This window comes from Centroberyx gerrardi, chromosome 7 (genome assembly GCF_048128805.1).
Source record: "Centroberyx gerrardi isolate f3 chromosome 7, fCenGer3.hap1.cur.20231027, whole genome shotgun sequence".
Lineage (NCBI taxonomy): Eukaryota > Metazoa > Chordata > Actinopteri > Beryciformes > Berycidae > Centroberyx > Centroberyx gerrardi.
In genome coordinates this window covers 17,262,706-17,290,419 of record NC_136003.1, presented here as the reverse complement: position 1 = coordinate 17,290,419, position 27,714 = coordinate 17,262,706, and the positions used below count along the sequence as shown (strand labels likewise).

The following is a 27,714-nucleotide window of genomic DNA, read 5'->3' as shown; positions in this document are numbered from 1 at the left end:
CGGTAGCTTATTAGGTTACACAATGGCTGACTTCAAAAGGAGTCGGGCGCTGTGCGAAAGTTCAGCCATGTTCGCCTGTTTCGGTGGTGCGGTGCCACCGCAGACAAAGCAACAAGTGATTAATCCTCTGTTTTGGGGACACAAAGCTGGCACAGGTTCAACAAACAACACTCTCTCTGGCATTAAAAGAAAACCTCTGTGCGCAGAATTCAACACCTTTGTCGAAGTGTATTGTTATACACAGGGTTATGCAGAAGGTGTGGGTTTTTTTCTGCAAGCATATTAATATGCGTGATTAATGCAGACTATTTGTCGGTGGGCTCGGGCGGCTTTGTTTTCAAAGGTAAAGGTGGAACGGAGGGGTTTCTGTTGCCTTCCCCTTGGGGCAACTCAGTCAAATGTAAACAAGAGGCCTTTGAACCTCAAAGGCTAACCCCGGCTGTTAACCCCTCAGTCTCTGACAGGGGGCATCGCTCTTGAGCTCAACCGCATGGCTAATAGCCCAATTAAAAACATACCACGCCATACATTATCCTGAGGGGACGAGAGACACGCAGCGCAAGCGTATATGTTTACGTGCATGCACACACGCATACGCGCATCTCTCTCTCTCTCTCATTCCCTCTTTCTCTTTGTCTCTCTCTCTCTCTCTCTGCCACTCTCGCACACACACATACACACACGCGCGCGCACGGAGCTCTCCTAATTAGCGTCTCTCCAATCCAATCCCGTGTGTTAAGCATCTAGCTGTGAGTGGTCCTCCTGGGTGACCTGTGAACTGAACAGGGCTGCGCTCTCTTCCACCCCACTTAACGATCAGGCTGCAGTGGGTGGTAGCGGTGATACTGGTGGGAGATCATTACTTTATCCCTCACCGTCTACCATGGGAGTAGGTAGGAGGTAGAGGGAATTTACCATGGGAGGTGCAGCGCATGAGAAGCACCGCATTCTGGAGGAAAGAGGTTGAAGTTCACACCGCATGCAAATGTGCCTCAGTACAACACTGGTGGTTCATTAGCACAAACAATGTTCACATGTGACCTCCTGAAGCACATATTGTACAAATAGCAGGACCTGTTATTATATATATATATATATATTATATATAGTATTTATTCATTTATGCATTATCAGTAGTTAAATAATGCTTGGAAACACTGATTTACCTGCCTTCACTTTTTTCACTTCAGGCTGTTATCTCTATTGATTATTGTTCAATGGAAGTTCAAGTGTAGATGTTTATTGAGTTATAGCTGATAGTCGCTCATCATTAGGACATAATCCACCTTTTTCCTGGCTGACACTTTATCAACGATCTTAGGTTCGTGGCACTCTTTTGAGCGCAATAGATGATGTGCATGTCATTGAGGGGAAAAGCCGTTCAGACGGTTAATGTCTCAAGCACATCAGCATTTCTCTGTTCAGGCGGCTAAACGTGTTTCCCACTAATCGACATCTAACGGCCACCAGACTGTGACACTCCCAAGTGTTTTCACTGTAACTTAGCTTAAGTCAGCACCCTTTTCCCCAGTGGTGCCCATCACTTTGGGGCCTTAGTGATTCCCCTCTCTGTAAACAGAGAGGTGAATAACCATCAGACCCGATTCCATTTCTCCCCTTTTTTACCGCAGGTTCACGGGGAGGTAAGCCTGCCTTTAGCCCTAAACAGAGATGCTAGCAGGCTGTGAAAATAGACAAGTCTCACCAGACCAATTACAGACTTAAAAAGCCCTGGCTGGCTATCAGACAGAGAAAAAGGTGCTGCGGTGTATATACAGGAATAACAAGACAGACGGCTGAGTTCACTAGTTTAGCGTGCCGCCACCGCCCCGGGGCTGAAGACCAGCAGATGCAGGGAATCTACTGTATATTGCTAAATAATTATTACGCCCAGAACTGATGTTCCCATAATAATGTGCCATTTGTTGCTTTCATGTGGCTCTCCCACTGACAAAATAAGCCTAATCTCCCTCTCATCTTCCCCTCTCTCTCTCTTTCTCTCCCTCTCTCTCTCCCTCTCTCTCCCTGTGGTCGACTCGCCCCGCTCTAACTCCCATACTCCCACACAATGAGCAGATTCTAGCAGGGCTAGTCCTCCAGCGTTTGCACACGGTAAACAATTATCTGTCTAGCCCAGAGCTATAGCAACAGCACTGCCCCCTCTCTCTCTCTCTCTCTCTCTCTCTCTCTCTCTCTCCCTCTCTCTCTTTCTCTCTCCCCCTCTTTCTCCCTCTCTCATCTTTCTTCTTCCTTTCCCTGACAGTGGCTTAAATAGAATGTTAATTTTGACTGGAGGATTTCAAAGCCAAGGCAGCTCCTTTTCATCTTGGTGTGCACCGCAAGTTCACCAACACAAAGTCACTCTGCTCTTCAAAAAGGAAGTTTTTTTTCCTCCCTGTCTAGTTTTTTACCCCCTCTTTCTCTCTCTCTCTCTCTCTCTGCTTTCTCTGTCTCAGTCTGAATTTCTCTCTTCTGTCTGGTCTCAAAAAAGACATGAGACTCTGGGAAAAGCAATGTTTCAAGGTGATTGTTGCTGCCGTCCAAATCCATGACGAATGTGAAATGCTTTTTCCATCTGATACGAGTCACTTTGTGAGCCCAGTGAAATGGAACAAATCAGAACAGCATTTTGTTTAGTGAACGTGTTTTGCATTTTGCATCTGGCAACAGGTTCTCTCAGCACTTTGATGTTCGTACTGTGTCAATCGTTTTCAAAACCGCATTTCTTTTTCGGCTCCGCTAAACACTTTCTGGGAGTCCATTTATCAAGCAAAACAAAATGAGGAAAAAAGCGTATATCTTATAACCAACTATCAGCACTGGAAAAATGTTCCTAAGAGAAAGATGGGTCATTTTGTCAGTATGCCAATTAATCCTCTGTTCGCTCATCTTGACCAGTGGGGATGACGCAGCGTCTGGTCAGCTGTTCATCCATCTCTAGTGCTGATTTTCTGTCAATCTTGTGCACACACCAGAAATGAAATATCCATTTTTTCCTCTCCCACATCCATCCATCTCTCTTTCTTTCTCCCCTCTCCTCACCCCTAGCTAATTGCGGAGCTGCAGACGTCGGCGTGCGACTCCAAGGAGGAGGCTGTCCGCCTGCAGCAGGCGATGGAGCGGCAGCTGGAGGAGGCCAACGCTCGCTGGGACCAGGAGAGGAGGACCGTGACCCGCCATGCCGATCAGGCCAGCAAGGTCAGTCTTGGGCACTTAGCAGACCACTTGCTGGACACTTGTTTTGCCAGATACTGCATTGTGATCACAATTATTAATCGCATTTATTAATCTGGATGATCTGATGACTTTTTGCATCTTGTATTAACATCTTGAGCCTTCACAACTACATCAGGCGTTTGAAGTGAGGTGAAATATTTCAGTGTTGTGATATGCCAGTATTCTACAATTACTAATTGTGGAGACTAAAATCAATATATACCATTATACATGATTAATTGTGCAGACCTGTCCCAGACCAGTTTAAGGTTCTAGTACATGTGACTCTGCTTTTAAAAAAAAAAAACAAGCAGAAAACTGTTTCACACTGATCACCTCATGAGGTGAGAGCAATTATAGTGAGGGAAAAAAGGTGCACAGTGGGAAAATGTGTTTTGTACCATATGAAGTTGACATTTCTTAGCCAGTACAGAAAACTACAGTTGTGGAACATCTACACTGACTCTAATGGAGGGGTTGAACAGGCAGCCATCTTCATTCAGCAGTCCATTGGGCTAGGCTGCTAGCGGTTTTACACACTACCTTTCCTTTGTCACTGGTCTCTGTTGTAACCCTCCAGACTTTAAGGAGGGGAGGCGCCGGTAAACTGCACCCCCAGAAAACCCTCCTTGTCTGGATATGACTTTTATAGACTAGACACGGGTCGCCTTTCTTTTGTTGAAACATAGTCATAGTTATGCATGGGCTCTGTCATTTTTATGACTAGTTGCAAACTCTATAGTGTCTTTAAGTGGCTTGTATGCTCTGTGTCTGGCTGGAGCTTATAAATCTGTCTGCTGCACTCCTTACTTCTTTATCATTACTCTCATCCTCTTTTATGAGTTATTTCTACTCCCTTGCTCCTTCCACTTTTTCAGCTCTCACCTTTTTGTTTTAATGCCTGCTTTTGTTTTGGTCTATAAGCCTGGCCTACTTTAACATTAAACTGCATGTGTAGAACAATAGTCAATAAAATAGTCCAGACAGTGACTGCCCTACCTACAGTAAAACTTATATAGTGGTTCTCTCATGTGTATAGATAAAACAGTATTCATTTTGTTTAGAATTTAGCCTCGCCCTTGGAGGCAGAATAAAATATCCTATATAGAATAAAATATCCTGTGATTTTGCAGATTTTGCTATGAGGGAAAATCTACAATTTGCCTCCTGGCGTAGCAACCAGACTGAGACACAGTGGCAGTTGATTGGGTGTGTCTCTCTAAATAAAGAGTTGTTGTGTCTGGGATCGGGACTTGTTTCCAAACACGACCTTGTCTGTTTGTGGTTGCAGCTGCCACATACAGTAGGGAGGCAGGTCTATGAACCTCCCTCCAGATCTGCTCTCCTTCGTGGCCCTGGTATCCCAGGCCCCCTTCACTCAGTCCTGGGTATTCTCCACAGGAGGTCAGTTTGCTTTGGGTCAAATAAGCCCCAGCCCAGCTCCACACCTAGAATGTCAGAAATGCCTCTTCTGTTGCTATCCAAACATGTCGTTGATTGACAGCGTGGGCTGAAGGTGGTTCATTCGTCCACCTCATCCAGTCCAGATCCTCCACTAGTGTTCTTCTGTCCCAGATAGGGGTGGTGTAACTTTATCTTGATCAACCAGTGGAGAACTTCAGATGTTGTTGTTTCATGATTTTCCTGAAGGTTCCACCAAAACTGTTCCAGGGAGTAGCTAGCTACCCACAACCTTCGACTGCCGTCCAAATGGAGGAGAAATTGATTCTCGGAGATATATATTCTGTGATTCTGTTACATATGCTTTGTTATTGAATTCATCATTTATTACAATTTCCATGAAATGCTTGTCATTATTATTTCACATACAATAAAAAATCATGATGACATTGACGGGCGCTCAAGCACCACTTTCAGGGAGACTTGATGACATTATAGATGCCTTCGCTTGCCCGTTTTGTAGCTTTGCCACTCATAATCTGAATGTACCATGACGCAACACACACATGCTCTCTCTCCTATTGTATGGCAGTGTTAGTAGACCGAGGCCGTGGCATCTGTGTTGGGAGCAGATAAAGCCTTTCTGTTTCCATTATCTGTGTCCTCATTATTATGATCCCCCCTGTGTTAACCACCCGCTAATGAGACTCCAATTAACGGGTGAATTGTTGATTAAAGGCCAGACACGAGGGGAAAGAGAGAAGAGAATCCAGAGGAGAGGAAGGAAAGACTGGTCAGATGGCGAATAAAGAGACAGAAGATAAAGAAATAAGGCAGGGGAAACAAAGGGCTGACGTGAACAGAAAGAAGAGGGAGAGAGAAGAGAAGGGTGAGATGGCAAACAACTGAAGGGAAAGAAAGAAAGAAAGAAAGAGAGGGAGAGGCACAGAGAGGATGGAGGAAGCGTGAGGATTGAGACAGCAAACAGAGAGACAAGGGGAAGAAAGGGGGAGAGAGAGAGAAGAAAGAAAAAAGAATGAAAGAAAGAAAGGAATGGCGGAGAGCTGTCAGTGGGCCGTCGGAGGGAGTGTGTCGCCTGCTGACATTGTTTCCATGCTGCTCACTTCAAAGGGCCGGGATTATGAAGAGAGCGAGGGGCTTCAGACAATGGGAGGGGAAGAAAATAACATCAAAGTTAGCCGCGCATTTGAATTGGGATAATCCCAAAACAGTTGTTCTGAATGCATGCTGCACCGGATCAGATGTCCCTTTTCTCCTCGCCAGCCCCGTTCTGCCGTTTTTAGCCTGATTTTAGCTCCCTCTGTGGCTCTACTGTACTTGTGACTTCTAAAATGTGGGCGTTAACCGAAGAGACCTTTGTATCTCGTAAACCCGTTTTTAGAACAACGGTAGTACAGTTAAGTATGCTCATTATCTGGGTTTTTTTTATACACGTGAGGTTTAGGTGGAGGACTATATTTGTGTGGTGTGCATATGAGCAAGTGTGTGTGCATATGCTTGAGTGTGTGCCTGCTTGCTTGGCTTGCCTGTTTGTGTGTTTGTAGTCTGGGACAGGGACCCTGGTTTTGCATTGCTGGCCCCACTCTGTTTGAATAGCAAACATCAAAGTGTGTGATGCAAACTGTTGCAGACCTGAGTGCACCGGGTGCTGCTTTGGCTTTCTGCTGCATACTTAACACGCAGAAAGAAAACAGTGGGAATCTGGGTAGAGAGATTAGGCCTCTCATGCTTACTCTTCTCACTAGACAGAGAGGTTTGCGTCTCTGGACCTTCTCCAACCACCAGATTATCATCTGCAGCATGTCAGTAAGGGCCATTGTCACTGCTGTAACACTCGTGTGAGAAACCAATGCTCTGAAATCACAGAAACCCTAGAGTGATCATTCAAAGTATAAAGACATGATCCTAGGTTTAGTATTTGTGTTTGACATTGAGCTTTGCATTTGAGCAAAAAAGTCTTATTGCACATGTGGCTTCCCCGACTGTTTGAAACCTCTGCAAAGGAAATATTTTAAAACTGATCTTCAAAATATTTTTTTATATACCCATTAGCTGTTCAGCTCTGTTGCCAACCCACTGAGCTGTAACTACCAACTAGCCAATGCTGCTTTTGGCTTGTTAGCTGTTTGCTCTGCAGTTCCTGTATAGGAGGTCAGTATCTAAATGACTTCTTAACACCGGCCCATTCATCCATACATTCATTGCATGCATTGGGGGTTACAGAAAACGGAGATGTCACACCATAATTTGGATGATACAGACTGCTGAAGTTTTGTGAATTTTCCTAACAACTCTGCACCTTCCAACTGCCTCACCATTCTTCTTGTCCTCCCTCCTTCCTTCCTTCCTTTGTTCCTTATCAATAATCTTTCACATTTGAATCGTAGTTAGGTGATAGTGGGCCACTGTCCCTGATCCAGTTATATTTAGGTTACCTATTATCTCATAATAGTGGGCAAGGAGGGAGTGGGCAAGCTCAAAGTATTGGAACCGGGCCCATGTCAAAGGACTGGGGAAGGTGAACGCAAGATGAAAGCGTTGTATTTGCTTTCATCTGTCCAGTCTATTCATATCAGGTAAGGGGAATGGGAACCAATATAGAAGAAGCCACTGCAGCACATTGGGACATAGCCAGCGTTTGGGATGGAGAATTATTCACTTGCTGTTGTCATGTCTTTCCTTGTGGTTGCTTGGGCAAGCGTCTACATTTGTGTATTGATTTTGGGGGGCTGAAATGCAAGGTTATTAGTAAGGTTATCGCTGTGCATGATGGGACATGCGTTTGTGTGTGGCCATGTGTGCAGGCGATATTTTTGTCTGCGTGTGTGCATGTGTGCGCGAGCGTGTGTGTGAGTGTGTGTCAGAAATGTGCAGCTGCCAAATCTGACAGAACTCAAGCCCACATTAGCCTGCCAAGTGAAAGGTACAAAGACACACACACACACAGGCCTTCTCTCTCTCCTTCTCTCGCTCTCTCTCTCTATCTTTCCAACTCTGTCTCTTCGAACTCTTTCTGTCTCAAACTCTCTCTGTCAGTGTCTCTCTTTCTCTCTCTCTCACCACACACACATACACAAGCACACATGCTCACCTCGCCCTGCCAAATGGGAGAGGTGGCTGGTGAATAAACAATGGCACTCCGCCCATAGTGTCACCCGCCTGGGCTTTGATCAGCACCGCTGTTCCTGCTCCCCACAGCAGTGCTTCCTGTCTCTCTGCCTGCCGAATGCTGCCGTACACACACACGCATGCACACACACACACACACACACACACACACACACACATACACACACATACCTTTAAGTTGGTGTTCCTGTCTCATACATGGGCCTACACCCTCTCTCTCTCCCTCACTCAGTCTTTTTTATCTCTCTCTCTCTCCCCCTCTCTCTCTCTCTCTCTCTTTCTCTCCCTCTCCCTCTCTTTTGCTCTGCCTCTTTCTCTCTCATTCTCTCACTCACACACAAACATAGCTTTGAGTTAGTGCCCTTGTCTCTATATCTCTCACTCAAACCCTCTCAACAAACTCACACTCACTGGCACCGCTAACACACACCCACACACACACTCTATGTTTCCACACAGACACACACACACACACCCCTTTTGATCCGGGCCCATGCAGCAGTAACTTCTAGTGCCAGTCAAGGAGAAGGTCCTGTTGTAGTGTCCTCTCAGTGAGGTGACAGCAGATGCATTACATAATGCAACAGTGGCCATTGTCTCCCTCTTGTTTTCGTATGACAGGGAATATATGAGGTGCAGCTCTTTGTCAAGTTTAGATGGATTCAAGTGATCAAGGCGCATTGCTTTTATGCTTTTATGCATGCATACAAGTAACGAGGGACAAGGCGCTAGCCCCTGTGCAGACATAGGCATGCATACACACACACACACACACACACACACACAAGGGGACTAGGTGTAGCAGCTGCAGGTTTGTCTGTAGTTCTGTAGTTATATATGCATTAGTTTCTGAGGGGGTTGAAAGGATGACTTTGCCTGTGGGAAGGAATGGCAGCACTGGATCAAGAACAGGTGTGCTGGATACCCTCTGTTGCAGAGGCAAAGAGCTGCTTCAAATCATGGGGTGTGTGTGCGTGTGCGTGTGTGTGCGTGTGTGTGTCCTTGAGCACATGCATGCCCATGGTCTCTGTGTCAACCTTGAACTGCACATTTGTTTTCTGAAGTTTATGACGCTCTCTCCCTTTCGCTCTCTTTCTTCCTCTCTCTCTTTGTGTGTGTGTGTGTGTGTGTGAGAGAGAGAGAGTACATGCACTCTTGCTTGATTATTCTCATTTCTTATTTAAAACCCTTATGTCGGGGTTTTGTTTTTTCAACTTATCTTTTTTGGTATACATGTTTCTTTGATGGGTGGGGCTTTCTGATGGATAATAATTATTTGCATCATTCAGATACAACTGTACGTTTTTGTTCTGTTTTAATACAACCAAGCGGAAACCATTTAGAGCTTAAAGGTACTCCACATTTTCATCTCAAGTTCAGCTGTCACGTACTGTGTTAATATCATGAGCCCAGTTCAACAATTTGGAAGTAAAAAAGTAATGTCTTCACTGCAATACTGCCAATAAAAGGGTGTTATACAATTATGCATGCAGTCCTAAAAGCCCAAAAACCTAAAAGTAGTGAGGTGATAATAGTTCTACAGGGGGAGCTGCACTCCAATTTCCAATTAGGCCTCAATTTTCTATCTTGTATACTCTCTATTATGGTGTTGGTGTCAGGTAAATAGGTCTGAACCTGGAGAGGATCTGTATGCATGTGTGAAGGCAAGGATTTCTCTCTCTCTCTCTCTCTCTCTCTCTCTCTCTCTCTCTCCCTCTCGCCTTAATTTAAGTGGTGTAATTTAAATGTATGGTATCTGTGTATATGTCTGTGTGCATGTATACATGTGTGTGTTTCTCTGTGTGCACGTCTATGTTTGCGTGTGTGTGTGTGTGTGCGCGTGCACCTCTACATGTGTGCCTGGTGTTGGCTGATTGATGACTTTTCCGGCCGTGGGCAGATTCCCGGCAGTGTTTGATCCCTGTATCAGAGGAGGTGGAAGTGGGAGAGAGATAACATTCCAGGATGCTACGTGGGAACAGTAGAGCAGCTCATATAGACCATACACCACCCATGGACAACAAAAGGAAATTACTCATTTAAACCACAGGCCAACAAGCAACGCTACCGCTGAGTAAAGCGCAGACCATGAAGGCCTAATCGCTTTTAGAGGTGCTTCCCAGTTTGAATAGTTCAACTTACACCTAAATGCAACATTCATGTCTTTGATGTGAAATCCATGTTATACTGTAGCTCAGCAGTTAACAGGATAAAAGAAAATACTTAAAATACTTATCCTTTGGACTGTATGTATATACTGTATATACTGTTGCCTGTTTTGTGTTTTCTGTAGCCACTTGCATGACTGCAATGAATACTTTTCTCATGAGAAACCCAAACATTCAACCCAGATTTGAGTCGCACGTCCACATTTTATAGGACAATATTGTCAAGAGACTGGGCTGTAACAGTGTCTGTCAATTTTGCCCAACTTCACATCAATAAAATGATATACTATTTGATAAACTGGTTGTTGTTATACTACAATCTGCATATCATAGGAATTTATGCTGTAAACACACACACACACACACACACACACACACACACACACAGCAGGCATATGGTGCATATGTCAGAGTTGTTTCCCATTCTCTTTCTACTGTGGCTCACAGCAGCTGAAGGAGACAGAGAGACGGAAAGATAGAGAACAGTGTGTTCCCCCTGTGGGCATAGCGCGGTTGCAACATGTCTTCATTACCGTGGCAATTGTCTCACTATTTTCATCAGTGCTGGAAAAAGGCGCCTTCATAACTCTGCCAACCTGTACGCATATTGCAATAGTCTGGATAACTATTCTATTCAGTGTTCTGGGGAGCTCCAGCAGTGCCGGCATCACAATATCTTCCCACTTCAGTTCAAATCAACTCTGGGAAAAGTGCTGAAAAGCATCAAAGTACCGAAAGCAAGTCAATTCATACCACTATCAATGATAACTTTCAGAGGGGCTGTCCTGGTCGACTTGCTAAAGCACATCTTTTCATTCCTAGACACAAGCAGACAGACAGACAGCAAAGCGAAAGCAAAACTTTCTCTTCTCTAACACCTCTGGAGGGAGACCTCTCTTCTTCTTCTTCTCCTCCTACTCCTCCTCCCTTTCCCTCACTTCTTTACCTTTCCTCCACTCCTTTGATAAAAGTGCAGATAAAAGAGAGTCTGTGCTCATCTCTCTGGCTGTCCATCTCTCCTTGAGGTTAGCACCTCCTTCATTATTTACTGTTGGATCAGTAGACACATACATACACACACTGCCTTGTCCTACTCAAACTGGTGTGTGTGTTTGTGCATTTGTGTGCACATATTTTTTGCCTATGTATGTCTGTGTGCTTTCTTGCCCCTTGTGTGTATATCTGCTCTCTACCCTTTCTGCTTGTCAGTGTGTGTGTGTGTGTGTGTGTGTGTGTGTGTGTGTGTGTGTGTGTGTGTGTGTGTGTGTGTCCTTGGCTGGAGGCGGTGCAGTGTGAGGTTTTTGCTGCTGTCTGAAGTCGCCCGGCCTCAGTGTCATTAGAGGATCTCTTTAATCCAGACTTTGGGAGAAACTTCTGACAGCACGCTGCAAATAGAAGGCCCCGCCGCACATGAAGAGCAGCTCGACTCCTAACAAAACACCGAGTTTAAAGGGGCCCCTGGCCTTTTTTCCTCCTCCCGCTATTCCCTCCCTTCTTTCTTCTTTGCTTTTTTTCCTGCCCTCTGTTGCTTTTACTTCACCCGAGGGAAACATGCTTGCCTTATCTGCGCAGGAGGACCACCCAGGAAAAATGACTCAGGTCTCAGTGTGTGTGTGGGGGTGTGTGTGTGTGTGTGCGCGTGCAACGTTGCAATCGCGCACTCATTTGATTTAGTGTAGCTCTCTCACATTTTTAGAACTTTTGCTGTTAATATTAATGCATGCCTATACCTGCACGGATCGCTCTGAGCGGCGTGTTTGTTGGTGCTTGTGTGCGCGTGTGCCTCGCTAATCCTTTGAGCCAGAGTTAGGTATGAAAGGTAGAGGCAGATTGCTGATGGAGAGGTGAGAGAGGCCTTCCAGCTCTGAACTGTGGGACTGTGCAGCAAAGGTACACCGCTGCCCCGTTCTCCTGCTCTCTCGTTCTCAGCTTTCCCGCCTTCTCTCTTCTCCTCTCTCCGTCTTTTTTTCATCTCTTCGCCTTCCTGTCTCTCTTCCTTGGCTCGTTGCTGTGTGTCCTCTTTCCCCCTGTTTTCTCCTCCTAGCGTCTTCTTCTCTTTCCTTCTTCACCTCCATCTCTCCCTCCCTCCGTTCGTCCCCCCCTCCCTCCGTCCGTCCCTGAGGAAATCAGATTTTCCCCCTCTTCCTGGCCTGTTCACATTGATCCCAGTCTGCATGGCTGATAAAGACCATATCGCCCTGAGCATCTGGAGACGCTTTAGCGGGATCCTCCACACACAGTCATTCACGCACCCTCACACACTCGCTACCATAGAAATGACTGCATTACATGTGTGTGTATACACGCAAAGTGAGAGAGAAAGGGGGACGGAGAGAATGAAAGATGGAGAAGTGGTGGATCACAGCTGCAGCACCTGGGAGTGACGAGTGGGAGTGGGAGACAAACACCAGGCGTTTCCAAGGTGTATCTGGGATCATCCTCAGGCCGGGAGTTTTGGCCTTGGCCTCTTTGGTGAGGAAGTCTCCAGGACGGGAATGTTTTTTGGGGGGGAATGGCAATGGGCTTTATCAGTCCAATCCCTGGATCAGCCCCCATGATCCTATTGCTATCCATTCAGCCCAGAGAGAGAGAGAGAGAGACAGGAAGGGGCAGGCAGGAGATGCGTGCCCCCAGGCCAGCGCTGAATTGGGGGGTAATCCAGTCTGAGTCGGACCCTGGTGGTCGGACAGCATCAGGAGCGCTGTGCTGGAAGAGCGCCAACCATCTCATAGCAAAAGTACACTTGGGCCCACTTCTCTGCTTCTATTCTGTGTTTTGTTTTATTGGTTTCAGTAGTGTTTTTACTCAATTTGGAAAGTATCAGAACTCTCACCGCCGTCTGTGTCATCATGATGTCTGTTACTCCTACCATACCTAAACACAGCCCACCATCTGACCGTCGTGTCCGACAGACCGATCGCGACTTAATACGTTCAAGGCCCCTCTGACTCACACAGCGCTTGCTATCACCACAAGAATCATCCCGTGGGATTCTATTATTGAAATGACAAGCGGTGAACTCCCACCCTCTGCGTTGTTTCGAACACATCAGATACAGAACCCACATGAAAGAGGAGAACGCGTCACCAGCGGGGCCCACTAAGTCAGACGTTCTTCCCAGAAGACTTCGTCTAGAAACGCTGCGTCAGTGCAGGGAAACAGAAGTGGGTTTTCGGGGGGGGGAGAGGCAGTCGGTCGGTCTCGCTCCCTGGGTCTCTCATCCTCGTCAGCAGCCGCGCCCCTGCCTGGAACGGGGGGGTCAGAAGAACACAGAGGGGTTACGGTGGGTTCATTCGCTGGCAAGAAATGGTGGAAGAAGGAAGGGTCAGGGTTGCTTGTGTTCTAGATAATCCATCTGTAGGTGTGTCGCCCACAGACACACTCTTCTCGTATATGACTGTAATGCTTGCGTGTGCGTAAGCAGCTGGAGGGCGTGCCCCTCTCTGCACACTCACACGCCTCAGCCAACACAATATGACCGCCTGTAAAAAACGTCCTCAACATCACCAGACGTGCTTTTGGGTGTCGTCGAGTCCTTGACTCACCGTTAAACAAAATTAAATGAAATCAAAGACAAGGGGTTGTAATTGTAAACAAGCGCGCTGGATGGAGAGGTGGGCCGTGATGGCAAGGGATCGTGACTGGAAACGAAACACCCCAATTAATAGGATCAACAAACTTAAAACCAGCTGCCTTTCACACTGCAGAGCTGAAACTGAACCCCAGTATCATGATGGTCTAGTAATGTATGTTGGTCTAGTAATCCATCTGCCATAGGCCTAAATCAGCAACTGCACTGGGAAGAGGCACCATGTTGAACAGGATTTACCTGCACCGGTACAGTTCAGGTAGGAGTCCACATTGTAGTGTGAGAAGCTCCTGCAGGTAGGAGCTGGTTTGGTTCAAACACCCCAGTCCTATTGACTGAAAAGGAAGATCTACCATACGAGAAAGCTAAACCATCCAGTAGAATGTCTCAGTGTTTTGTGTAATTAAAAGGAAATGTATTTTGAAGGCAAAATTGTTCACTAATTCCTCTAACTGCTGCCATAGCCTGTTTGGCATCTGTGTAGCAATCTCACTGGCAGATTTTCCTCCATTGCCCCTTCCTTCCTTTATAATCAGTAGTTTTCAGTGCGTTGCTGCCCAGAAGGTGAACCTGACCCTGAAGCCTAACTGTGTGTGTGTGTGTGTGTGTGATTTATGTGAGTGGAGTGGGTTGTAGATCAGGCGGTCATGCCTATCACCTGGACTGTGTTTCCCTCGGCCCTGAGAATCGAGGAGGCAACACCTGGCCTGCTCACTCAACTCCGCTGACGATATTGATGCTAGCCAGCGCCCCACAAACTGTTGTTGGAGGCTGAGTGTATGTGTGTGTGTGGATGTAAAGTTTAAAGGTATGTCCGCGCTTGACAGCTATGTAAAGCTGTGTGTGGACGTGTGTGTGTGTGTGTGTACTCACTCTGCTTTTTGTGCAGACTAATCGAAGACGAAGTGTCCACATGTGTGCTCAAAACATCTGGTTCTGTGTCGCATGAAGGAACTGCGCCTTTTTTTCCACTGCTATCACTTACAGGCAGAAAGAAAAAAACAGCCCTCTTTTTACCCTCTCCTTACACACACACACACACATTCTCTCTTTCCCCTCAAAGTGATCTATCTCTCTCTCTCTCTTGCCCGAATCTCAGAAAGCAACATAGATTACATTCTTCATTGGCGCCCTGGGGGGAAACTAGATCAACTCCAGTAGTGGAATACATGTTAGAAGTGTTTTCATCCACTTAATGATGTGTAGGTAATGTATCTCTCTTATTGCCACCAAAGAAATAATGACCCCTAAATGTTTTTCAGCGGAAAGTCAAAGGAGTGCGACTTCACAAAAGCCTAGACAGTTTGCTAATTCCCCGAGTGAGCGAGTCTTTCTTTCTATGTGTCCTTGTCTGGAAATGAGTTTGGGCTTAATGAGGCCAGCTTCCCAGTAATTACTGTCATGACTTTATTATTAGCCTTTTAACACACAAGTGCTAATCGCAGGCTGCATCTCTCCCTGCTTTTCCTCTGTGCTCCCCCTCTGTCTACCTCTTGGATATTCTCTCATTGTTTCCATCCATCTTTCCCTCTCGCTTTCTCTGTCGCCCTCTTTTAAACAAGCAGTCAGTCTCCTACTCGCGTTTCGGTCGTCTTCTTTGTCTCTCGCCCGCTCAGATGCAACCGTATCGGTGTGCGTCGCTCTCTGTCGGATGCACATCACACCGCACTGATTTGTAGTTGCTTTCCTTCCTCCGTCAATCAGCCGAGAACGCTAACTGTCTCTCCCTTCCCCCCAGGCTCTGCAGGAGAAGGTGGAACGTCTACAGAGGCAGCTGCACTGCTCAGAGAAGAAGCTGCTGAGCAAAGAGCTGGAGACTGAGGAGCAGGTAATGCAACCTCTCCCTCTCTCTCTCTCTATCTCTTCCTCTCTCCTATAATGCCTTAAATCAAGCTGTCTCTCGCCCACGCTCATTCACTCCTCCCCATTATCATCGCCATCTCTCTCACTCCCCGACTTTAACTTCTTTTCTTTTCTATCGTCCTCAAGCTCAGCCTTCCCGCTACATTTCCTTTCGCTTCTTGCCATCTCATCCCCTCTATTTGACTTCATTTTCCTGTGAGACACGCCCTCCTTTCTTGGGCCTCTTCCACCCCTAACCCACCCCCCGCCACCCATCACCTGGTGTCCCTAGCCCCTCACGCCTCAGTCGCCATCCTTACTACCCCCTCCAGGGGGCCGCAAAAGACAAAAAAAAAAAAAAAAGCAGGACTCCTCCCCTACCCTCCCCTCGTCCCTCTCCCACCTCTCATTCTCTAGTTCGGAGTCAAAGATATGCCCCCTCGCACATTTCCCAAATTCCTTGAGATCCGGCTTCAAGAGCCAGTGCCTAGGGCCAGGCATGCCACCACCGCCTGGGTTCAGAGGGAAACCTCTGTGCGCGCACACACACACACACACACACACACACACAGAGTCCCCATAGCGCTCCAGAATGCCCTGTAATCAGGCTGCGCTTTGACCTTGACACACACAGAGAAGAAAGGACTAATGACTACACACACACACACACACACACACACACAGGAGGCTGTTCTTTGTACCCTGGTATGTACACCGAAGCCATTCATTCTCTTCTGTCCTCTCTGATCCGCCCACTGACCCCTGTACACACTTCACACACTCATCACACACCTCACTGTCTGGCCGTCATAAATCTGCAGCAAGGGGTCAGTGGTTTTTAGGAGCCGTCAGTCACTGACCCAGTCCCAGAGGCGCTGCATGTCGTTTCCTATGACTTAGGAAGGAGTGACCCCTGAACTTTGGTCCTTAGCCTGCTATAAGGACAGGTCATATTGTCTGGACAAGGGTTTGGGTTACTGTTTTTTTTTCTGTAGTTATTCAGTATATGTGATCCATCATGGAGGATGGGTACGGCATGATTTATTGATGAGAAGTTCCCTTGACTTGACTAAAACTGTACACATGGGACCTGTGTGCTGCAAATGCAATGAGTGTAAATGAGAAATGAACTAAACACTCATTCATTTAGTCATTTAGTTCAGGACTCCCGCAACCCCTCTTCAGTTCCTGTGCTTACTATGTGTGTGTATGCGTGTTTGCATGTGTGTGTACCTGTGTGTGTAGGTGTGTATGGGCAGCCTTGTCTGGTGCCATACAGTGACAGCACTGCTCCCTGTATGAGGAGAGAGAGGCTGAGTCTGAATCCTATATTTACTCCCACCTCAGCCTTGCTCTCACCAGGTCAGGTGTGTAAGTGTGTGTGTGCGGGCGCGGTGTATGTATGGTGTGAATAGGAAAACAGCCTCTCTATGTTTATTTGTTTGTGTGTGTGTGTGTGTGTGTGACTGTTTGCATTTGCGCACATCTGCATTGTTGTGTATGTGCCGGTGCGTGTTTTTGTTTTTGTTTTTTTGTATGTGTGCGGTAATAAAACCTGAGGGCCTCCTCTCTCAGCCTGCTCACAATGATATTGCCCTAGTTTATCTGCCAAGACGTGTCTTTGTAATCCGATCCCTCACACGCTAAAACAGCCTTTCTGCCCAGACTTCACACAGATGTTGCCTGCCTTACTCTTCCAGGGCCCTCGCAGGCTCCCCCACTCTAAAATGGCGGATCAGCAGCTCACTCCTCGCTGTGTGGTTCAATTCTCCTTGAAGAGAGGAGCAGAATGTTGAAGAGTACAGCTCTTTGTATAAATACATAATGATACAGTGGGCACTGTGAACTGTACAAGTTTCAGAGATGTATCCTCATGCAACCTGGGAGCTTGGTAAAATAAAAAATAAATCCATTCTGTAGTTGGTTCCAGTATTGATGTAGACATAGTCAGAAATGCAGAGGAGTTGAACTTAAGTTCTGTAGGCTCAGTCGTTTTCCCGTGTGCTGTTTTTGTTGAGGCACATTACATCAGCAGCTACCAATCCATCCCATAGTTCTAAGAACTTTACCAAGATCTGTTGCCACTTCTAATCTTTCTCTGCCTTTTTCCTGTTTTTTTTTCATTTCTGTGAAGCGGTTTATCTTTTTTCCCTCTCGCAGCAAAGCGTTTTTGAATTCAAATCGCTCCTTGGTGAACTCTCTGAGTGCCAACTCAGTGGATGTGGAGCCGCAAACTTTGTGAGTGGCGTCGTTTTTGATGTACCCCCTTGTTCCTGACAAGGTTTTTGTCACTTTGGAACAAGAGGGTATATCAAAAATGTCTTTCCAACAGCTAGCTAACAACCCCCAGCCCCCCGACCCATCCCACGCATGCACGCACACACACACACATACACACACACCCCAACTTCATTAGCATACATCAAGCTTCCCAACGATGTGACAAACTTCATTTGAACGTTGAAAGTGTCGAGGGCTTGTTCCTTTCTGCTGGCAGCTGTCAAAAACCACGCCATGTGACAGTACCAAACGCAAGGGGAAGTCAAAACCACAATCTAAAGACTATATATAGATGAAATGTTGTCATTTTAAGATGACTGGGAGGGGAAAACGACTGCTGCTTCTCTCAGTCTTCAAAACTGGAGAACTGCGCTTCATCAGGAACAAACAAAATCTCATTTTAAAAAGAAGGGTGGAGATGAAACCTGATTTTTCTCCAGAAAAGTCAAAGTCCTTTTCACTGCTTTGGAAAATAGTGGCACACTTCTTTCCTCTCTTCTCCCTCCCTCTGTTTTCCTTCCCTCTCGCTCTCATCTGGAGTCCGTCAATGACCAAAACCTCACGGCGAGGTTTGATCAGCAGTGTTGTTCAAACGCACCCAACATCTGTCTTAATGGTGAGGAGGCTTTCTACCTCCTGCCACCTGTCAGAAAAACAAACACGCCTTTGCTGTACAAAGATGTTGAAAGGGAGGAGTAAGATGTGTGTTTGCGTGAAGAAAACTCGAGATGTGAGGAGAGGGACCTCAGAACAGGCGAGAGGATGCAGAGCCGAAAGAACGATGTCTCTCAGGGAGCGAGTCAGACATCTTTCGGGAGTTTGAGAGATGTTCCTGTTATGAATCGTATTACAGCTGAGAGACACAACAAAGACAGAAAGTTGAATTGGTACTTTGCCTGTCCTACTCTGCATTTTTTGTGTCACTGCTAGCCTAGCGTACTTCGCCACAACAGAGATGTCGCTATAAAATATGGCTGCTGCCTCCACCCCCACACATTGCATAGTAAACCAGGACCAAACTTTAGTGAGGCATACTGTGGAAAGATGTGATTGCGAAGCTTTTGTCTCTCAATCCTACTGTATAGTGAGAGCAGATATCTGTATCATCCACCTACAAGTCTGTGTATCTCACTAGGATAAAAAACAATTTATTCATTGATCCCCTGGGGGAAATTCAGGAAATATTGCAGAAATACAAAAGTATAATGATGCCAATAAAATTAAGCAACAGTTTAAAACTAAAGCTGGTTAACTCCTACAACCAGGGCGAAGCAGTGCAACTTCTCAATATATTGAACATTGATATTTTTAATATTGTGCTGTTCTGTCTGTCTCACTCCTCAGCCCGGACTGATCCAGCACAGCCAAGCAGAAGTCATTAGGATAGGTGCCAGGTGCCGCAGCTCTATTGTACCTCATCGTACCTTATTGCTAGCTTGGGCCCCCTTTCTTGATGCGAAGGGGAGCACCGCCCAAACACACACAGACACACACACACACACACACCCAGGAGATTCCCCACTCTTTAGTTGTTACTAAAACAAACATCCATGGCTTGTCTAGTTTGATCAGTCGTACAACTGTATGTACAGTATCCAGTCCTCCCTGTTGCTGTCTGTGCAGTCTGGTGGATGCACTCTAGCCTTGCCCATTCTAATGTATGGGATGGAAAATGGAGACAGGATTGCCACAAGGGAGCTTGTAATTTAGGCGAGCGCAGATCTCTTATTGCTGCGGTGACTGCACCATACATGAACCAAGAATGCAAAACTAAGGAGCTTGGCTTTTGAAGAATCTAGACTTATATTCAGAGTGGTTGGTAAGGGTTGTGTTTATTCAACCATTGTTTGTTGCTTTGGTCTGAGGTAGTGGAGTGTGTTTTGTCTTGGCCAGCCATTTTGTTATGACTACTGAAGCTGCTATAGATAGAGATAGACATTTTGAAAATCTGCACTCCCATGGCTTCATGGCTTCATTTTTTAACTCCTGGACATTCAAATTAAAGCTTCTGAAACCCTCTTTTTCTGCCACTTGTTTGAAAAGGTCACCCTCAAATTACCCTTGACTCCGTTCTCACGGCGGCAGAGAAAGACACATTTCTGTAAACTGATGGACTTTCGCCCTGACATTATTGGCCCAACACTTTAAAATGAATAGGGCGGAGGGAGCCTGAAAAATTGGCAAAGTTGTGGCAGACTAATCCACTACACACTGTGCCGAGACAAAGTGAGCCGCTTCGTGTTGGGATCATTTATACTGGGGGTTGCTTTGAAGTGCTTCCCAATCCCTTTCATTGTGCCCAGGAAGATTAATTAGCCAAAGCCAGAACAATCAGTTAAATCCACAACAGGAAAATTATTTTAGGAAAACCAATCTTTTTTCCCTCCCCCTCACCTCATTCACATTCTCTTCACTTGAAAGAATGGACCGATGAGAGGAATGGAGGCAGGGAGCGCGGGGGTTTTCTTAATGTTAGCTGGACATGGGTTCTGTCAAAGACATTATGGTGGGTTGAAATGCTCAGACTCTCCCCTGGTTACACCTTGAAATATGTGGGTGAAAATTGTTGCTCCTGACTTTCCACAGCCCCCGTTGATTCCTCAAGCTGCTAAACTATTCACCCAAAACTAAATTAGTTGGTTCAGCAATTCTTTTCAAAATGCTGTAAACGCTTTTACAATACTGTAAATGTTCTGTTTGTGCGCGTGTGTGCATTCATGTGTGTGTGTGCATGTTTGTATATGTGTATGTGTGCCTGTGTGTGTGTGTGTGTGTGTGTCTACATCCATGTGTGTTTGTGGGTAAAAGGGGGGTTGCGCTAACCAAACCCTTTTCAACTTCTGTAATCAGACTCTGGTTTAGTGGAGTGTAATTTAGCCCCAGACAGACTTCCTCCAGTCCTCCCCAGTGGAGCTAGCTAGCTAGCTAGCTATTGGGCTGCTGCGTTTGATGTGTTCTGCCCTCCACCATAGTCCTGTCCTCTCCAAACCCAGCTGTGTCAAGCCCATAAATGCATTGTGTCAGATGTGGCTGTAGTTATGAGCGGCCAGTAGGGGGTGTTGTGAGGAGCGAGCCGTGCCGGTCCGTGGGACCCCCTGTGGAGATGTGAAGGAGCTGTGAAGAGAGAGGGAATACTCTGAGCCATGAATAAAGAGGGGATACCCACTGTCTGTGTGTGCCGCTTCCAAGTGAGCGGTTCACCCGGTCTCCGTGTCTGGAAGCGCAGGCATGCGAGCGTGTGTGCACATGGGTGGAAGAAGCACTTTGTCAACGATGATATCAGCATTATGCACTGGACTAATTACTGCAACAATGTCAGTTAACTGTGAATTAAATTGATTGTTGTAATGTGTTTACTTAATAATCAGTCCAGTGTTTCTCCGCTGAATTATTTATTTATTTATTCATATCAAAGTCAAGTAAAGTTGATTTGTAAATCACTTTTAACAAAACATGTTTGTGACAAAGTGCTTTACAGAGCAACAAATTACAGAAATACAGATTAGAACAAACGCATCACCAATTTGAAGATGCAAGGCCAGAGCTTGTGTGTGTGTGTTAGTGTTAGTGTGTGTGTGTGTGTGTGCGCGCATGCATGCAGGCACACGTGTAAGTAATTAATGTGTAATCTAATTTAATTCATTTTGTGTGTGAAGCCAGCGTTGACCTCTGCTCAGTGACCTAAGCTGTCTGGTTCGGTCCCCCCTCCTCCCAGGTGACCGCGGTGCGTCAGGAGCACGAGGAGAAGATCAAAGGCTTGATGCCGGCAGAACTCAGACAGGAGCTGGAGGACACCATCACCTCTCTCAAAGCTCAGGTGAGGGCCGCATGTGCCAGATACAGAACAGATGCTGGCAGGACTAGAACAAACACCCGAACATATTCACTCTGTTTGGACTTTAGTTACAAGACTGTTAAAAGGTTTCCTGGTGGCTCGCATTGTCTTGGGGTCAGTTACAGCTTTTGACCTATGAAAACATTTTATTTATTAAATCTATACCATACTACTTATGCTATATTTTTAATACAGTACTTTTTATGTGCTACTTATACTTAAATAGTACCTTTTTCTATATACCACATCTACAAGAGACCTCTTTCCTAAATTTCTATTTTTATGTTTTTGTATACTATTTTTATAATTTTGTTTTATGTTTAATGTGAACTACATGAGCAACCCACCAAGTCTTATTTCTTGTGTGTGCAAACTTACTTGGCCAATAAAACTGATTCCATAAAAATAATCTGGAATAAAGACCATCGTTCAGCCGGATCGCCCGGGTTCAAGCCCCACATGACAGACACAAAAAGAGAATTTCTCTTTTGGGGATCAATCAAGGCCAGGGATGATTATATTGGACAGTAGAAAAGATTGTCAAAGTAACGGTCGGTGACCACTTGGAGGAAAACGGTCCATTGCAATTTTGGCATTCTGAATCTTCAAAGTCTTTTAAAGCTGATATCGTCTCCTCTCGTCTTTCTGCCTTCCTCAGCTACACATTGATCCAAACCGTCAGAAACTGGACCCGTGCGCTCTGTATGAACATGCGTGTCACAGTTGTTTGTTGGATTTGTTTGGACTAGACCACGAAGAGGTTGGGGGTGGTGATGGGGTAGCACTCAATCATAGATGTGGCTTTCATTTCGGACCCCGCCACTCCTCTTTGAAGCCCCCTCCTTTCTCTCTCTCTCTCTCTCCCTCTCTCTCTCTGTCTCTCTCTCTCTCCCCATCAGATCATCCCCTCCGCAACCACATTAATACAGCCATGGTGCTTCTCAGAACCCCGTCTCTTATTAGTTTCACTGGGCCCTTTCCGACACCGAATTGCGGCAAAGGGCTTTTAGTTCCTCAGCATTTACAACGTAAACAAAGGAGGCTTCTCCGTAACGAAGAGAGGGGCCTGCGATACAACAAGTTTTTGCAGAGGGGGGCTCGTCACAAACCCCCGCCTGCTTCGAATAGCTGTACCGAGATCCCTTTTCAGTGCACAGACCACAGCCCTGTGATCGGATATGTTTATACGATGTAATTCGTGACCAGAACGGTCTCCCTTCTCATCGACGATGTCTCGGGTTTTGCACATTACAGTGCATTATTTTTACATAGAGAAAAAAAAGGTGGGGAGAGTTTTCGTCTCTCTGGAGGCATCCGACCACATTTCGGTGGGGTTTTGCATATACTGCACCGCTGCGAAGCGCCAAATGAAACGCTAGAACTTTCCTGAGGTTTCCCCCACAGAAAGGAATGTACCCTCGGCTCCAGTACGGTAGTCCCAGAACAATGCAGATTCTTTTGGAGCCGTGATTATTCTGCCAGGCTCTAGATGCCGTGTAAATGTAGATGGGGTTTATTTTCACTCCAGCCAATGACACTTCATAAATAAACTTATACCTTGTAGCCAAACAAAAGAATGGTCTAAGTGTGGCCTCCTCTTGCAAGTGCCCTAACCTCTGGCTCATAATCTCCCCTCTGTCCCCATGTGCCCTAACCCCCCTGCCCTAATCTCCTGACCCCCCAACCCCTGCTGTCCTGACCCCCGGACTCAACAACCAAGCCTTTCTTCCACATTCCCCTACTTGGCTAACCCCCTCCACCCAAAACCTCAACTGCCCTAAGCCCTCATACCACCTCCACCTCCGGTTTCTGTATCCTGACGCACTGGTCCCCCACTTCAACACTTCCAGAAACACAAGTGATCAGAATGAGTAAAACCTTGAAGATTTTGCCGCCCTAATGTTTGCAATGTGTGTCTGTGCTGCAGGTTAACTTCCTCCAGAAGAGAGCCTCTTTGCTACAGGAGGACCTGGATGCCTGTCGCAGCAGGAGGTTAGTATGACTGTGTTTGTGTGTATATGTGTGCATATGCTGTATGTGTGTGTATGTGTGTGCATGTCTGAATGTCATATCAGCGTGCTTCAAAGAGTGAGTGTATGGCTGTGTTCTCTGTATGAAGGCCATCTATGAAGACTTAAAACACACACATATAGGCTTGGAGTATACTTTTTATCGTTGTGCACTAATGTAGCAGATACATTAGATGAAGATCCATTTAAATGCCCTTATTTGACTATAACGGCTCCCAGTGCCGAAGCCTTTGATTTGCCTCCCATCCATCACGCTGTCAGAGCCATGTATTTCTTTATGGAAAGCATCTATACATGTGCAGTGATAAGACGCCTAGTCAAATGATGCTGCCGCGCACATCTTGGCAAACATCTCTCATTGGCTGTCAGTCACATACATCATATTCACTCTATACACTCCACCTCACAACTTAAAGTGACTGAGATGTTGTGAATCTAATGGAGATCGCATAAAGAACAGAGAATATGTATGAATTTATGTTTATGATTGCATTCTTTGGAATCAATGCACAGGTATTATGTTGGGTCTAGTGTTGTTTTCACACCTGGATACCCCAACTCCATCTGTACAGGTAACCATGGGAGGACTACAGCCGGACCCTACACTGGGACATGAAGGATAAGACGTCCAATCAGATGTGAGCGTTGTTGACTGTTACCGGGTATTTTACACACCTAATGTGCCATTGGATCGATCATTTTTAGTGTTATGTACCGTTATTTGTCATGGTTATATCAATGTGAACACTATTTATTCATATTCAGATTTTAGTTTGTATTGTCCTGTTGGAAAATTAATCATTTTTTTTATGTTCAAAACTGTGGTTTTGTTTCAGTTGTTCCATTTGATATGTGAGTCATTTGAAATCAAGTCCACACCAAAGTGCACCATTTTTAATAAAAGTCTTTTTGCATCGTTTTTCTTTGTCATGCTTGTTTTTTGTGTTCTGTGGGCATGTTTTTCATCTTCTTCAAATACCTGCTAATTAATCCGTCAATTAAAGGAAGTCATGCTGTTGCCCTTGTTTTCATATGACCACAACATGCATGTTAGGCAAGATTAGCTCTGTAACTTTACACCAAAGTCAAAGACCTTGAATCCCCATCTCTCCCATCACTATTTAGCATAGCCTTTCCGTTCAAGCCCCTATTTGAACTGTAAAGAGTAGTTGGGGGTTTGTGGTTGTTTCAGATAAAGAGCTCTGGGAGCAGATTGTTTGAACCTCGGGCCAAACACTACAGTCCTTGGGCCCAGTGTTTCTGCCTCTGCCACCACTTTGTGTTTTACCAATGGCTCCACTCAAACCCAAGCCGAATGACCCAGACATTTGAGTCCACCAAATGGCCGCCATGTCTCCAAGTCTCCTCCGATGTCTCCTGAGTGCGGAGGTTTTATGACGATAATAACATTTGGTGGACCAAGGATGGGCTTCATAACGATTCCCCCTCCGTTGGTATTCTGCGTCTCTGGTAGGTGAGGAATGCATGGGCTTGAATACTGATCGTTTCAAGGGAATCCTATTTTTTCCTGGAAAAGAGTTTGGAGGCGTTATTATGTTCAAAAAAGGCAGATTTGATTTCAAAGGGGCCTCGCACTTATTTGCATTGGAATTGCTTTCTTTTTACGCATGCAGTTCGCACACTTCCACGTGTTCCCATTGTCCGTGACCTGTTCTGCTGTCTCCAAATGAAACTCTACACCCCTCGCTGTATTTATTTGATGTGCTGATTCTGCTGCCCAGGCAGAGAGAGTGAGAGAAGAAACCAAAAAAAAAGAGAGAAGAAAGGAGAGAGGACTGTCAGACTGACATCTGAGAAACAGGAATTTAGTCTTTCAGCACAAAGCCTTTGTAGACTCTGTTGTTTCTGGAGGGAGTGCACAGAGGACTCGTAACTATTGCAACATGGCATCCTAGGTGTGTGTGTGTGTGTGTGTGTGTGTGTGTGTGCGTGCACATGCATTTGTACTTGTAAGGAAGTGTGTGTGAGACAATGTGTGCATGTGCTGTATGTGTGCTTATTCTCGTGTGTGTCAGCAGGGTTTACTGTCCATGGAGCCGCCGTTAGAGCTAAAGGTCAATGCATACTGTCCTTATCTAGAGCAAGCCTGTGTTTCATTCATTTACATCCACAGGCTCCAGCCATAACCTCTCCTTTAATCTGCATTATTACTCTAAAAAAATGACCCCGAAGTAGTTTTACTGTCTAATTGATTGGGTCTACCGCCAAAATAGCCTCCATAATTGTGTTTGTGTAAATACAGGCCATGAATGTCATTTCCAAACAGCCGACATGGCCCCATTAGGGATCAAAGGCCTCGCTTCCTCTCCGTTATCTCCACATCAGACAGAGGGGCTGTCCTGTGACAACAGTGAAGGGCAAGCAGGGAGCTCCCAGGGCTTCCACTGCTCCGATGTCTGCCTCCACTGAACGGCAGGTAGCCGAGGGGAACCTCACCCAGGGGAACCTCACCCAGGGGAACCTCACTTTGCACCAGCGGTTCTAATGCGTAACACAGGTTCATGTGAAATTTGGGTGATTTTCATGTGTTTGCTTCAGCTGGAAGTGTTAATGTTTCATTACATACTGAGGAGAACATCAAATCCCATTCAAAACCATTACTCAATAAAAACCCTGTTGCATGACACTGATGTAGACCAACTGGTTTAGATATGATGCTAACTGGTAAACGCAAAGGATTGTCATTTGCAATTGTACATTTTCTGTCAGTCAACGTAAATTCACAACAGAACCCCAAACCCCAAAGTTTTTTTTTTTTTTTGTGTGTGTTTGAATTATGTAGGAGAGGAGATGTGAGGTTATCTGGGGATATGAATCCAAACAACCAGCAGCGTTTTGGAATGTGGAGCTGTTTTTTTTACTTCTAACCTGGATCAGGTTGATGTAAGGTCACCCAGTGTCTCTTTTCCCTGTCTCTTCTGTGACTTGCACACATGTGTTTGCAGGAGGAGCATCTATGTGTGTGTGTGTGTGTGTGCGCGCGCCTCAGCCTGAGCACTTGTGTGTGTATGCAGATGTATATCACATGACAAGCCTCTGGGATTGACTGTACGTCAGCGTGTGATTGACACAGTCATTGTGTGTGTGTGTGTGTGTGTGTGCTAGCTCGGCATGTCACTGGAGCTTTTTATAGCGCTGTATTCTGAGTCAGACCCTAGGAGGCCTGTGTTTGGCTGCTGTACGCCGCCTGCATAAATAAACCTGTTTATCGCCAACGCTTCTCACACACAACACCCTCAACACATCTCACTTACTCCTCTATTTATTCTGTCTTCCATCATGTTTTCTCCCTCCTCTGCCTTTGTCTCTCTCCTCGCTTGTACCATTCTCTCTTTGTTGATACGGTATTTATGGCGATGATTTTTCTTCTTTTTTTTTTTCTCTCGGCCTGTCACTCAAATGCAACAGCAGCTATGAAAAGGATATGGAACTGTGATTTTGAGAACAAGTGGGTTAGCGGCTATGCAGCGCGAGTGAAGCGGGATCAGTGGGTTGTGTTTATTTGTGTGATTGTGGCATGGATTTTCTGTCTGGGCTGATAGTGTGGGTTGAGCGGAGGGACAGGAGTCCATGCGGGACCTCCATGCAGTCAAGACAGTGTGGGAGGTTTGTCTGTGTCTTGCTTTGCCCTCTGTGTCTCTGTGTCTGGGTATCTATATCTCTCGCTCTCTGTCTGTCTCTCACTTTCTTTTTTATCTTTCCGACTCTCTCTCCCTCTTACACACATACGCACGCACAAACGCTTGCACCAGAAGGGTTATTGTGTAAGTAGACTATATCTGAATGTGATAAAACATTATGGAAACTCAAAATATTCTTGTCAGGGGAGACAGTGTTTGAGTTGTCAGAGATAGTTGATAAGAGACAGATCTGCAGCCTCTCTCTCTCTCTCTCTCTCTCTCTCTCTGCTGTCATCACTATGGGCTGATCCAGTTCAGAGCAGGTCTCTGTCACCATGGTGCTCACCCTGTTGATACTTCACACCCTCCTAATGTGGGAGGGGGGGGGGCAGGAAGCATGGAGTGAGCGAATATCTGACATCTTTAGAATGGATGAGCCAGTTAATCACCGTACTAGTCTGGAAACCCTTCGCTAACAAGCCAGCGAAGAGGACAGAGAGTCACGTTTTGCCAGTTAAGGTTAGGGATGGGGTTAAAGTGACGGATTAAAGGCTGGGCGAGG

At 45.9% G+C, this 27,714-nt stretch overlaps 1 protein-coding gene across 2 annotated transcripts in view; it reads left to right on the top strand.

Moving 5' to 3' along the window:
* Positions 1–24,395, top strand: part of cep112 (centrosomal protein 112) — a 115,702-nt gene extending 91,307 nt beyond the window's left edge. For both annotated transcript variants that reach the window (XM_078284740.1, XM_071910451.2), the window contains exons 23-27: positions 3,049–3,198; positions 15,263–15,352; positions 21,362–21,463; positions 23,409–23,473; positions 24,084–24,395. In XM_078284740.1, the coding sequence (XP_078140866.1) occupies positions 3,049–3,198; positions 15,263–15,352; positions 21,362–21,463; positions 23,409–23,473; positions 24,084–24,087 (411 nt within the window). In that variant the 3' untranslated portion in view covers positions 24,088–24,395. The remainder of the gene's footprint in view (positions 1–3,048; positions 3,199–15,262; positions 15,353–21,361; positions 21,464–23,408; positions 23,474–24,083) is intronic.
* The last annotated feature ends 3,319 nt before the right edge of the window (positions 24,396–27,714 follow it).